This window comes from Pelobates fuscus, chromosome 11 (genome assembly GCF_036172605.1).
Source record: "Pelobates fuscus isolate aPelFus1 chromosome 11, aPelFus1.pri, whole genome shotgun sequence".
In the NCBI taxonomy this organism is placed as follows: Eukaryota; Metazoa; Chordata; class Amphibia; order Anura; family Pelobatidae; genus Pelobates; species Pelobates fuscus.
Genome location: NC_086327.1, coordinates 12,191,838 through 12,205,685, shown reverse-complemented (window position 1 = coordinate 12,205,685; position 13,848 = coordinate 12,191,838). Strand labels below are relative to the sequence as shown.

At 38.5% G+C, this 13,848-nt stretch overlaps 1 protein-coding gene across 4 annotated transcripts in view; it reads left to right on the top strand.

The window, feature by feature from the left end:
- The window catches only part of EPHB2 (EPH receptor B2), a 200,120-nt gene that overhangs the window by 151,572 nt on the left and 34,700 nt on the right, over positions 1–13,848 (top strand). For all 4 annotated transcript variants that reach the window (XM_063436983.1, XM_063436982.1, XM_063436981.1 and 1 more), the window contains exon 4: positions 4,571–4,726. In XM_063436983.1, coding sequence (XP_063293053.1) covers positions 4,571–4,726 — 156 coding nt within the window. The remainder of the gene's footprint in view (positions 1–4,570; positions 4,727–13,848) is intronic.

Genomic DNA, 13,848 nt, shown 5'->3' with positions numbered 1-13,848 from the left:
AGCCTCTTACACTTTCACTATTAGCAAGCACTATTAATGATGTCATTTCCTTTCTTATCTATTCTCGCACATTGACAACATTTTAGCATTCTTTCTATCCTGATTGGATCAATACATTATGCTACTATGTCCCCAGTCAGTCATTGGCCACCAGAATTGGCAGTTTATACCCATCCTGATTGGCGCTAGAATGCCATTACTTTGTCACTAAATGCCATTACTTTGACAAAGATGTTCAAGAAATCACTTAAAACTAGTTTATGACTTTTAGGTATAAAATTGTTATTGTTTTTCCAAAGAGAGAGTGGTCCTCGGAGTTGTACTTTGTGTGCCCCTTGTAATGCGATCAGGGACCCCCAGCAAAGTGGTGCTTGTTTCCTCCAAGTCATTTTGATTTAAAACGACACATTCCAAAGCAGGCATGGTCTCAGAAGGTGGAACCAAATCCCCATATTTATACTTAGTTAGGCATTTTAGTAGCCTTCTTTGTTTTTTGTATTTTTGTAGTATTTTTGTAGTCTGAGTGCGCTGCACTACTTTCTCATTCATGAAATTTTGGTCACAGCGGCAGCACCTTTCATGCAAAATTCAGGTCTCGGGAGTGCCCCCTATCCTTTCTCTGTTAATACTATATTTGGAGTCCAGACCAGATTCCTTAGGGGTTAAGCACCCCGCCCAGGCCCCCCCAGCTTCAGTGTCTCCTTTAGAGGTGGCCACAGGTGTGTATATTAAGGAGGAGTTTGTCATTAGTCTAGTCACTTTTATTATTTTTTCCAGTGAACACAGTCATCTGCATTAGTGAGTATACTCATTTTCAGCACTTACACATTAATTATTTAGTTTTAACACTGCTTTTAATTGCTTTCATCACTTTTGTTTGTATACTCACTATGCTCTTACTAGTATTTAACACTATTTTATTTATGACACTATTACTATTTATTTGTCTCCCACATTGTAGTGTAGGACCCACCGATAATGGGGTACTTTGAAAGTAGTGGTGGGCTTAACAACATATGGCCATATGGTGGAACCAAATCCCCATATTTATACTTAGTTAGGCATTTTAGTAGCCTTCTTTGTTTTTTGTATTTTTGTAGTCTGAGTGCGCTGCACTACTTTCTCATTCTTAAAACTAGTTTATGACTTTTAGGTATAAAATTGTTATTGTTTTTCCAAAGAGAGAGTGGTCCTCGGAGTTGTACTTTGTGTGCCCCTTGTAATGCGATCAGGGACCCCCAGCAAAGTGGTGCTTGTTTCCTCCAAGTCATTTTGATTTAAAACGACACATTCCAAAGCAGGCATGGTCTCAGAAGGTACTAAATCAATATTTAGCATCTCACAGGTGAGATAGGGGGCGTACAATTTCAGCAAACACTCTGCTGGTAAATAGGAAATGTCTTCAAAGAGCTATTATATGAAAAGCAAAAAAAACACTTTATTAATTTTATCTGTCCCCGGTCTCCCATAGTAGCGTTTGCATGATGGAGAAACCTGTGAGGTTTGTACAAGCAGTAAATCTGTGCATTAACCTCTTTTTACTTACTTTGCTTGTTTTATGCCACCCGAGTGTTATAAATGATAAAACTGATATCCCTGGCTCAAGAGCTTACACTTTAATGCTTTGCAGGGCCGAGCGTTTGGAAGTCAGATGTTCATCTAAACATAGGAATTTACAATAAAGGAGAATTGTGGAAAATGGAGAAAAAATATGGAATTTCACATTTTCACGCAAAACTGCCAAATTGGACAAAAAAAAATATATTATTATTTTATTATATATAGTTTTTCAACCAATCTTGAAATTGCACCACATTGCTTTTCAATGAGATATAGATTTCAAGGGAAAAATTAAAAAAAAAATTAAAAAAAAAAAATCGTGTCCTGGTAAATGGTCAAAACCATTTAATGTTTCCCTCATTTTTGGGAGAAATCCAAACACATTTAATCCATATCAGGCCTGGGTTCAAAATGTGAAAATAGCAGTATGTTATACCAAAATGGCTATCAGAGTCTCTCAATGGACTTATAACTCTGTGTGTGGGTGTAGAACACCATTCATAAGAAGACATGTCTGGCCGAGAGTTTGCCCTGGTATTGGGAGGTTTTGTTAAACACAGAATCAAAGCAAATGTAAAACTGATTTGTTAAATCCAGGCTAAAAGAACTGTTTATGATCCCAAATACATTCATAAATTAAAAAGTGTTTGTCTTTAAATCACCTTGTTGTCTTCAAGCTGTACACGCCGTATGAGAGCAACATGCGCCATGTACAACTCACGATGAAGCCGTGCGGTGAGAGGACAGATGCTTGTTCTAAAGTTACCAAATCATTGACATCCACATAAATCTCCACTAAGGTTTTCACCTCTCAGTAAATGGACATAAGCTGGGTGCCCCGGGGGAGAAACCCCTTCTGCTCCTTCACTAAGTACATATTGAAATTTAGAGAACATAAATTATGACGGGACCAAGTGACATTCACCATCCAGGCTGAAGATGTCTTTGGAGAAATTATCTCCTGTTTGGGTTTAACGTAAAGTTCAATTAGCAGAATTGTTATTAATATGAATTTGTGTCAGGACATAACTAGATACTCTCCTTTTGGACGACACAAGGTGGGCCATCTAGTGGGTTAAGTAACGTAGATTAGTGTAAAGAACCATGTGTTGTTTTGGTAAATCAATTTGCACCCTCTGTTGCTGCCTTTACTTGATCCACCTAAATCATACTGAATGATGCATCTTTTGATGATTTACTGAGGTCAAAATATGATTCCGATATGCAAAATTCATCTTAAAATACTCAAATACCAAAATGTATTGTTTTGGTTCTAAAGGCCGTTCTAAGACAAAAAATAGATACAATTAAATTAAGAGTTAAGTTACTGCACTAATGTTATCTCTCTCCTATCGCTCCCACTATAGGTACAATCTGCGATAGTAAATAAAACGCAGTGGGTGGGCAGGAGCGGGATTGTAGTAATGGTCGTGTCGTTTTACTACGCTTTTCCTGACTCTTTAGTCTTTAAGAAAAGTGATCTTATATGCCACCCGTACGAGTCCATTGCAGCATTAGTTATGTGGACTGTGCTATAGCCCCAGAAAACCTTGAGTTGAATTAATTTTATTTAAAAAGAAAGAGTACGCCGACACTTGAAGTTTGCTGGGAACTTCGAGCAGTTGCTTAGCAAATGGGCTAATTTATTTTTATTAAATTACTGTTGTCCAGCAGACTATTTACTCAGATTGATGGTGTTCAAATAACCAAGTCTGTGCAGGCTAATCCGATTAGGAGCTAGTGGTACCATTTTTCACCTGAAATATTAATCACATATATGTGAAAAGAGCGGAGTCATGACTACTGCGGTTTTATTAGTCAGGGCCAGGGGTTAACCTCACAACTTCGCCCTTCTGGTGATATAAGTAGGATGAGAGTAATATTCATTATATGGGACTGAAGGGTTATCATTTGCTGCTATCCAGACCCAGGGGAACATGTTTAGTAAGCCATTTCAACCTTTCTTTCGATTAGCTGACGAGAGAAAATTAACCCAGACTTTTCCAGAGTTGTCTGCAATAAGAGACTAACCAGTGGTAACTGATGGATGGGGAGAGAAACCTAGATAAGGTATAAATGATGGGTGGGGAGACCAACCTAAGATAAAGGTGACTGACTGATGGGGTGATCTGCCTAGGCAAGGGGTGACTGACCGATGGGGACATAGACCTAGATTAAGTTTGACTGATTAGTGAGGAGATTGACCTAGATTAGGGGTGACTGGTTGGAGAGATTGATCTAGGCTGTGATTTACTGTCGAGAAGATTTACCTAGGCTAGGGGAGACTGATGTGTGTGGAGATCAACCTAGACTAGTGGGTGACTGATGGTTGGGGAGATCAACCTAGGCTAAATTTGACTAATGGGTGGAAAGATCGAACAAGTCTAGGGGTAACCAACAGGTGGAGAGATCTAGACTTGGGGTAGAACACTTCTGGAATTGTATCCTGAGCATTGTAACTAATTGTATAATGTGTCCAAACCTGAGCTACACCATCAGTTGAGGCATGCAGAAAATTACTAATTCCCAGAATTCTAGATAAAAAAGACAGGTCCAGTACATTTATGACCATATGACGATATTTTCTTGACTTAATCGCAGCAAATGATGGCGTTATTCTCAAATTTTGTATAGCTGCAGATACAATATTTACCAGTAGATAAGGAGTGAAAGACCTATTTTCCTAAGATACAGCTTCTGTTAGAATAAAGTGCCCCCCACTATATTTATTTCTACAAAATGTGCTTTGACATGTAATAGGTTCAGTGCTCTGAGCAACAGTGCATTTTGTAGTAGGCAGGGGAGCTTTGAGGCTTAATATTGGGGCTGCACAATATTGGTCTCTTTGGTCTCTATGATGTGCGGTTAACTGTGACAGCTGTGAACTTTATAGGAGCAGTTAGAGTGATATAGGTTGTAAAAAAATATTTTATTACAACAATCTTATGTTTTGTATATTTTATGTATATATTTAATCGCTAATTAATGATAATTTAATTTCTTTTTTTAGCATGCGTGTCTGGGATGTTCAAGACGAATCAAGGCGATGAGAGTTGCATGCATTGTCCTATAAACAGTCGTACAACGTCCGAAGGAGCTACAAACTGCGTGTGTCGGACTGGATACTACCGCATGGACTCGGATCCAATGCAGATGCCATGTACAAGTACGTATGGGTTTTATCTCCTGAATTAAAGGGCTCCGAGAAATGGCAGTATCACTGGCTGAAATCATAACCCGATCATATATTTTACTATATCTACGATAATAAATTTAACAGTGTACAGGAGCACACCCTCCAACATTGGTATCCTGTGAAGCAGGGCACTTGTGGGAGAGGGTAAAGGGCAGGCATGTGAAATTAAGTAGAGGACCTCAGCCTGGCTTGAATTAGGCCAACTTGTGTGCCAGTCATGCACGCCAATCCACCAAGGGTTTCATGAATACCAAGAGTAAGCATCAAAAAGGATACTGCTGAATTAGTTATCGAAAATGCAACACCATTCTCATAATTCACAAAATACCACAATGGAGGGAAGGAATTGGCAAGTCTGTTTTTAGTAGAAATATTAAAGAAATCATTTCTCTATTGTCCTGTACCTTGGGGCAGACCAGTTTATTGCAAATACTTTGCTCCTTGCTATGATTTTGAAATGAACCCTTTGATTCCTCATTTCAATGAATCCTATTGGTCTGTGTTAACATATATACAGTCAGTATGTTAATAATAACAGTAATTAACTCATTTCGAGTTTTTGTTTTGATTTGATTTTTTTGTCTTTCATGGAAAGTGTTTTTAAATGGAGGGTAAATGTGGTCTCCTATTATTATAAATTCCAGTAAGAGTTACATGTTCATTATTTCAATTAGATGCTATTCTCTATTGGATGCAATGTTATCACAAGCGTGGAATAAGTCCAACAATTAAACCCTTTGATTACCAGTGCTGACGCTGACTGGGTCTAGGATCTAAAATTAAGCAGAGATCTGCATTTTTTTCCCGAAGCATTAAAACATATTTATTGATTAGGGCTGAAAAGGTTCATCACATATTCTTACAATTGCAATATTAGTTTGATTAGTTGATCAGAGATATTAATGATCCTGGGTCCAACTTTTCCACAAAGTTTCATAATTGGCCTGCAATGTACTCCACACGGTAATCCAGGGATCTGACTCTTGACCCCAGATGTTGATGGCCTACAACTCCCAGAGATTCATGGGAGCAATAGTTCAACAACTCCTGGGGGGTAGAGTTTAAGATACTTGCTGTAACTTCTTGTTCTTAGAACGTGGGCCGGGGGATCATGTGCCCTTAACACTCGAGAAAACAACAATGCCTATTACTCTGGGGGAGTGGAAATTCACAGTTGCTGCTTAAAGGCATTTAATTTAAAGAAACACTATAGTCATCAAAACAACTTTCACCCAATGAAGCAGTTTTGGTGTATGGATCATGCCAGTGCAATCTCACTGCTCAGTTATCTGCCATTTAGGAGTTAAATCCCTTTGTTTATTCAGCCCTAGCCACACCTCCCTGCATGTGACGTGCACAGCCTCCAAAACACTTCCTGTAAAGAGACATCTAATGTTTACACTTCCATTATCGCAAATTCTGTTTAATTTAGAATATTTTATCTCCTGCTCTGTTCATAGCTTGCTAGACCCTGCAGGAGCTTCCTGTGTGTGATTATCTCCTACTCTGTAAATTGAACTTTAAACACTTTTAAAGTAAGTTAACATGTGATTGAATATGAAACCATTTTGTCGTCGTGCAGGCTGTGTCACTTAAATGGCAGTAAATTGAGCAGTGAGACTTCAGGAGCACGATGTATATACAAAAACATCGTCATTAAACTTAAACTGTGACTATAGTGTCCCTTTAAATACCATTTCCACCTACCCTGCTGAATAGGACGTGTCTATATCTAAATAAAGTATTGTAGGCCATATTACTATCAATTTTCAGTACACCAAGTCTGCACAACACAATTCTTTAAATATGTTAAATAGAGAGCCTTTCATGTTTTTGTCAGGTCACATTAATTCTAGCCCGCAGCAATGTAACTGTATCATCCGCACGTGTTTAAAACTGGAGAAAGAATTATTAACAGACTTACTTAATACTGACGAGTTAATAGTTTGTCGTTAGTGGAACGAAAACTTTCAGAGTAATTCATTGTATGACAGCTTCCCTTGATTAACTATTCAACATCCTGATCTGATTTCATGCACAACCTTTAAAGGCACAGGGAGCTTTTGACTAATCTGGGGATTGCGCAGAATAGCCAACTGAATTGCAAGTTGTAGGCTAAAATATCAAAATTGGATTTTTTTTTTTCCAGTTTGGACGTTATGGGTTACCCTAAGCATCGTTATATTTACAGCCTGCCGTAGTGGTTATGATGCTAGTAGTACCCTGCCCCCGTGTCCTGATAATGGGGCAAACTATTTTTCAACAGTTTACCCTCTTATCAGAGTCCCCGCAGTGCGTCACGCGTCCTTCCTGCTTTAATGCCACACTTCCAATTACTACAGAAACCAGATGCCGATCCCGTCAATAATCAGCCAATGAATGCAATTCTGTGCATAGGAATACACACGGAACTTGGATTAGCCGTCCCAGGCTGGCTAATGACGCGGCCACAAGTGACTTACACTTCTATTAGCAAAGGGCATAAACTCCGCATGTGCAGCGTTTCTAAGCAAAACGCTGCATATACAAACTCCAGGTACAATAACCACTTCAAATAACAGAACATGGTGCTTGGAGTAATGCTTTAAATACTGAAATGCCCCTTCAATTCCTCACAGTGTCTGTTACACTGAATAAAATTAATATTTATCCAGGCTGCACAAAAGTGCCATTTCTAAAATTGTTTCCAAGTTCGTGTCTGATAAGCAAATTATCCCTACAATGATGTTGATGACAACTGATTTGCTGATGCGCCCTGTTATTTGCTTGTGGGCCTATCAAAAACTATCCACATTTAAGGCTGGAGGTGCAGTATGCCAGTAATGAGTTCCTTCTAGCAGATGATGCTATTCAGGGCTGCTTGAAAACGTTAAAGTGACAAGGTTTAACTAAATCTCTAGAACTATGTCCTCTGTACTGTTTATATTAACCTCAAAATCCATAGTTCACGTTAAGACAGGGAGATTGGGCAGACCCAAAAAAGGTGCGTTCTTCAAAAGAATTGGCTCTTTCCCATGTCACAAAACATTTGCAAAGGCAATGTGCGTGTTTCTTTTCTGAATTAACAATGCAGAAAAGAAAGAGACGCCGGCTTCGACTGATTAAACGCAGCCACAATCATCGAGTTATTCTTCAAGGAATTCCGTCAACAAAGTGTTTCTAATTATATTTACCTCTAAACACAAACTAAAGTTAGACTAGTATCGTTTTCTGTTTCATCATGAACGCCGGTTTCACACAATTCACTGCGGTTTATCCACTAATCCAGAAATGCTGGGGAACTGACAAGACAATTGCAAATTTTTTACATTTTTCACCATGTCTGAAGTTTCAATTATTCTGCATTTTTAGTCACTTAGATGATGGTCTGTTTTTAAACCTGACTTGTCTTTTTAACTTGACTTGGAGAAGACAGCCCTGGACTTAAGTGATTAAATGAAAGCTATAATCACAAAAGTAATTTTTTTTTGTCGACTCTAGGTTGCATTTTTGTCCACCTCCGTTTTGCTGAGAAAAAAACCCTGAAAGTTAAAGAATTATTACTTACCTTGTTTCCAGCTCCAATACCTCTCTGCTGCAGCTGCCCTCTCTATATTCGAAGACGTCAGAGTGCCTGCTTCCATCGACCGTGATCTGTTCCAATGCAATCCTTCTCACAGAGAAATAATGGATTGGAACAAGGCATGTACGGCCAAATGCTGCTCTCCACCAATCAATGCTGAAAAATGGCCAAGTGTTTACCCACTGTAACTACAATATAATATAGCAAAATCAATAACATAATAAATACACTTTAGCCATGTAGACCACTTGATCTCAATCTCGAGGGAGCCTTGGCGCTGGAAACAAGATGCGTAATGAAGGGTTTTTAACCGGTTCAGTGCTGAACAGGGGAAGACAGGGGGACCTAATAGTACTCGGGCCAGGAACACTAAAATGTCAAGAATACAGATTTGTATTCTTATGCTATACTGTTTCTTTAAAAAATTACCATAACTGCAGTGCTAGCTTGTGGTATATAATAGGTTAAAGAAATATATTTAATTTATGTATAAAATATTTTACCAGGAAGGATACATTGAGATTTCTCTCGTTTTCAAGTATGCCACTTATTAGCAGCATCAACCTTCAGCCTGTAATAAATAACTAAAAAAAGAACGTAAAAGCTCAGCTTTATTGATTACTGACAATTCACTATTTAGTGAGTAACCCTGTAATCATGTACATTTTGCTATTTGAAGACTGAAGCAAACAGCAAAAGGCTGGCATACCCTTAGTCTGCTGATAATGTTACTAATTTTGTTTTCCATTGGTCTCCAAGGTTTTACTGAGGCGAGTTGTATTTCATTGAGAAAAACATGATAGAGAGACCTCGATAAATCAGTGATATCATGAAATGAGACCCCCTGGTCTTCTCAAACAACTTGAGGGTGTAACTAAAATTCTTGTTGGAAACTTGTGTCCGTTAGCAAGTCGTGCCCTAATCTTTTGACCTCTTGAGTGTTTGAAGAAGACTTAACATATATCATCGATTTGTAAATGTCGTTGTCCAAAGGCCAAGTGTACAGAGCGAAGTGCCCACATACAGGGGATACAAGACAATAAAATCTTTAAAACATAAACCATAGGACTTGTATCACTTATAGCTCTGGAGGCCGTGACTCCAAGAGTTCAAAGTACTAAAACACATTTTAACGATGGATTCTCTTGCATTGACCTCCTCTCCAGGTTGCAGTCTAGACAGCAGGGTCAGGGAGTCCAATAACAACATCTACTAACATGGGTAGATTAGATCCTCCGATGGCTCCAGCAATGTCTGTAAAAATTGTCTTTTACACTATTGCATTTTCTTTAGCTTTCATGGATGGGTGAGAAAAGGCAACCAACTCCATTGTGCTGTACAATGGAGAATTGTGACTAATGTAGACAAAAACAAGTTGTTTGGAGAGGCATGAGATCGTACTTGCTGAGCTGTGATGCCTGGTTCGGCTTGTAGAGGCCTTGTGTTCTATTAGGAGGCCTACTCCAGCAAGATGAAGCCTGGTAGAGTGCGAAAAGACCCAATACATTATGCCAAGGTCTTGTGCTGACTCCAGGTTAAGATTTGTGCATTTAAACAGGCACTGAGGCCTAGTTTAGTGTATAGGCAGAGTTTTCTGCATGTTGAGGCCTAGTTTAGTGTATAGGCAGAGTTTTCTGCATGTTGAGGCCTAGTTTATTCTGCTGACACCTACTCTGAAGAATTGAGGACAAGTTTGAAGTGTTGATACCCTTTTTTAGTGTGCTGAGGCCCTGTTTTGTGTGCTACAGATATTTTGATAATGTTTAGTGTGTTGAGCTCTAAAGTTTTGCTTATTGAGACATAGGTTAAAACCCCTTCAGTCACTTACCTGAATTCAGCACAGGTGTCCCTCAGCGCTTGGTCAGGCTCCGCTGACGCTCCTCCCCCGCCGGCAGGGGAGACCTAATGCGCATGTTCGGCAATGGCCGCACTCGCATTAGGATTCCCCCATAGGAAAGCATTATTCAGTGCTTTCCTATGGGGATTCCGGTGATGCTGGAAGTCCTCATGCATAGCGTGAGGACGTCCAGCGTCGTTTAGACAACCAAAAGTCGTCTAAGCACCTGGAAGTCCCTCTAGTGGCTGTCTGTTAGACTGTTAGACTGTCTGTTAGACAGCCACTTTAATTATTGCAGTTTGTCAGAAACTGCAGTGATTACCACTGTAGGGCTAAGTGACATGGGGCATTGCACACAGACCACTTCAATGAGCTGAAGTGGTCTGGGTGTCTACAGTGTCCCTTTAATATGGTGATGCAGGCATCTAAGGTTTGTGTGTGAACCTCATTGCTGTTAAAACTCATACATATCAAATATTTTGACATTTAAAATATTTGAGCCTCAAATGGTTATGTTCCTCCAAATAGTTGACCGAAAATAGAACTTGTTTTGTACAGTATTCTGCATATTAACAGGGCATTTGTGATTCACCCTCTTTGTTTAATGAGAAATGTATATTTGTGAAACAAATCTGTTTGTATAATATCTGATATGGACATTATATTATAGAAATATCTTTTTATTTCATAAATGGTCAGTTTGACTGAGTAAAATATATTTAAATGATGTTTATATCTTCACTAGCATTGGGAAGAAACTTTACGGTTAGTGATTAACCAGCAATGTGATGCTTATTACAAGTCATTTTTTGTGGGATATTTTAGATACTGACCGTAAGTACAGTATTGTGGGAATTTATTACTGAAAGCAGGCATTAGTCCCACGTTAGATTGTCATTCACCGGCCATCTACACGGAAACTATTCCTGTGTTGGATTTTAGAGAGAGGTATAGGGACCAAAAAGAGAAACGGCCCAATTTAAACAAACCGCTTCCTTGTCTCTTCTTTGTAAGAACCAAGTCGATATTATCCAGAATGAGAGCAGATTCAGATACTGGCCGGCTGAATACCGCCTTTCCCAAAGATCCCCTCTAATCGCTTGCAAATGTTGGTATGCATGATCTAAATTAAAGGTTTGAAGTTGGAAGAAGGTGAAATATGAAGCTCGCTAGCGAGGGTGGGCAGACATGATGGGGGGAAAGTACGGAGGGAGGGATGGCGAAATCAATCAAAATCTTGCCAAAATAAAGAGTCAGTTTATTCCCAGTAAGGTCCTTAATGCAATCTAAAATAATACACAGAGAGGAGAGGAACTGCCCAGCTGCAAAGAACTACAGGGAATACAAATGGAAGCCTAGATAAACCTAGGGGGATTGATAGAGAGATTCACAAAACCAGAAAGTCCCCTGCATGCGTTGACATGCATTTCCTTAAAACACTGTGTGCTCCCATCTTAATCGCCATCTGACAAGCACTCTATTATTGTTGTATAGTTATAATAACAAATATATTACAGGCTAATCCTAGTCTGGATTAATCCATAAAAGACAATTTGGAGTGGAGCTCCTTTTACTGTAATTTTCTGGTTCAGACCAATCCTGATTGATGGATTATGTTAGAACCTGTTTATCTCTGATGGCTGATATCATTCTTGTTCACTGTGACCTGGGCGCTATCGGTGAATCTCTTGCCGTGTGTTAAAGGCGTGAGTTACATGAACGGAAATTGCCAGTGAGAGGAGAGTTGGCAGAAAGAGGTCAGAATGTTAATTTTTCACATTTGTTTTAATACAGAAATTGCCTGTTTACGTTTCATCAGATGTAATTAAAGGCATACAGCATTCAGGGAGATGTTCGTTCCTGACCTGCGTTCTGTTCGAATTGATAACTTGTGTCTGTTTGCCGGAAATCTAGTTTTCAAATCTGCAATTCACATCTGTACAAATCTGGCCGTGACATCCTAAAGCAGTCTTTATTCACTAAAACGGAACCTTGACGTGAGAAATGCACATTTTAATCTAAAACAGCCGAGCTGCTCAAATAGTTGAGTTAAAGGGACACGTATTTAAAAAAGAGAATTTGATATTTTTGTAAATTTTTTTTTAATTAATTAAATGTGTTGCTTTACATTACTACCCCAAGCCCCCAAATAACAATAAAGAATTACCCATAATGCAGTGCCAGGACATTCTGCTAACTAAAGGCCAATCTGCCTCCAATGAGATACGGTAATCAGAATTAATCATTTGTGTCCAGTGATATGTAATCAGAATTGATAATCTGTGTCCAGTGAGATAATTAGAATTGATAACATGTGTCCAGTGATATAACCAGAATTTATCATCTGTGTGCAGTGAGATAATCAGAATTGATAATGTGTGTCCAGTGAGATAATCGGAATTGATAATCTGTGTCCAGTGAGATAATCAGAATTGATAATGTGTGTCCAGTGAGATAATCGGAATTGATAATCTGTGTCCAGTGAGATAATCAGAATTGATAATATGTGTCCAATTAGATAATCAGAATTGATAATATGTGTCCAGTGAGATAATCAGAATTAATAATTTGTGTCCAGTGAGATAATCAGAATTGATCATCTGTGTGCAGTGAGATAATCAGAATTGATAATCTGTGTCCAGTGAGATAATCAGAATTGATAAGCTGTGTCCAGTGACATAATCAGAATTGATCATCTGTGTCCAATGAGATAATTAGAATTGATAATCTGTGTCCAATGAGATAATTAGAATTGATAATCTGTGTCCAATGAGATAATTAGAATTGATAATCTGTGTGCAGTGAGATAATCAGAATTAATAATCTGTGTCCAGTGATATAATCAGAATTAATAATCTGTGTCCAGTGGGATGATCAGAATTGATAATCTGTGTCCAGTGAGATGATCAGAATTGATAATCTGTGTCCAGTGAGATAATCAGAATTAATATTCTGTGTCCAGTGGGATGATCAGAATTGATAATCTGTGTCCAGTGAGATAATCAGAATTAATATTCTGTGTCCAGTGAGATAATCAGAATTGATCATCTGTGTCCAGTGACATAATCAGAATTAATAATCTGTGTCCAGTGAGATAATCAGAATTGATAATCTGTGTCCAGTGAGATAATCAGAATTAATATTCTATGTCCAGTGAGATAATCAGAATTAATATTCTATGTCCAGTGAGATAATCAGCATTGGTAATCTGTGTCCAGTGAGATAATCAGAATTAATATTCTATGTCCAGTGAGATAATCAGAATTGATAATCTGTGTCCAGTGAGATAATCAGAATTGATATGTGTCCAGTGAGATAATCAGAATTGATAATCTGTGTCCAGTGAGATAATTAGAATTGATATGTGTCCAGTGAGATAATCAGAATTGATATGTGTCCAGTGAGATAATCAGAATTGATAATCTGTGTCCAGTGAGATAATCAGAATTAATATTCTATGTCCAGTGAGATAATCAGAATTGATAATCTGTGTCCAGTGAGATGCCTCTCATAGAGAAGCATTGAAAACACATGGCACGTCTACAGCAACCACCGTAATCCACCTATCCAATTAGCATTTGGATTTGGCATACTTTACAAAGCAGGACATCCACATGATCCATTAATTGAATGTTTTACAGTCCAGAACCCCTAGTGGCTGTCTGTCTGACAGCAGCTGTTAGGACTGGGAAC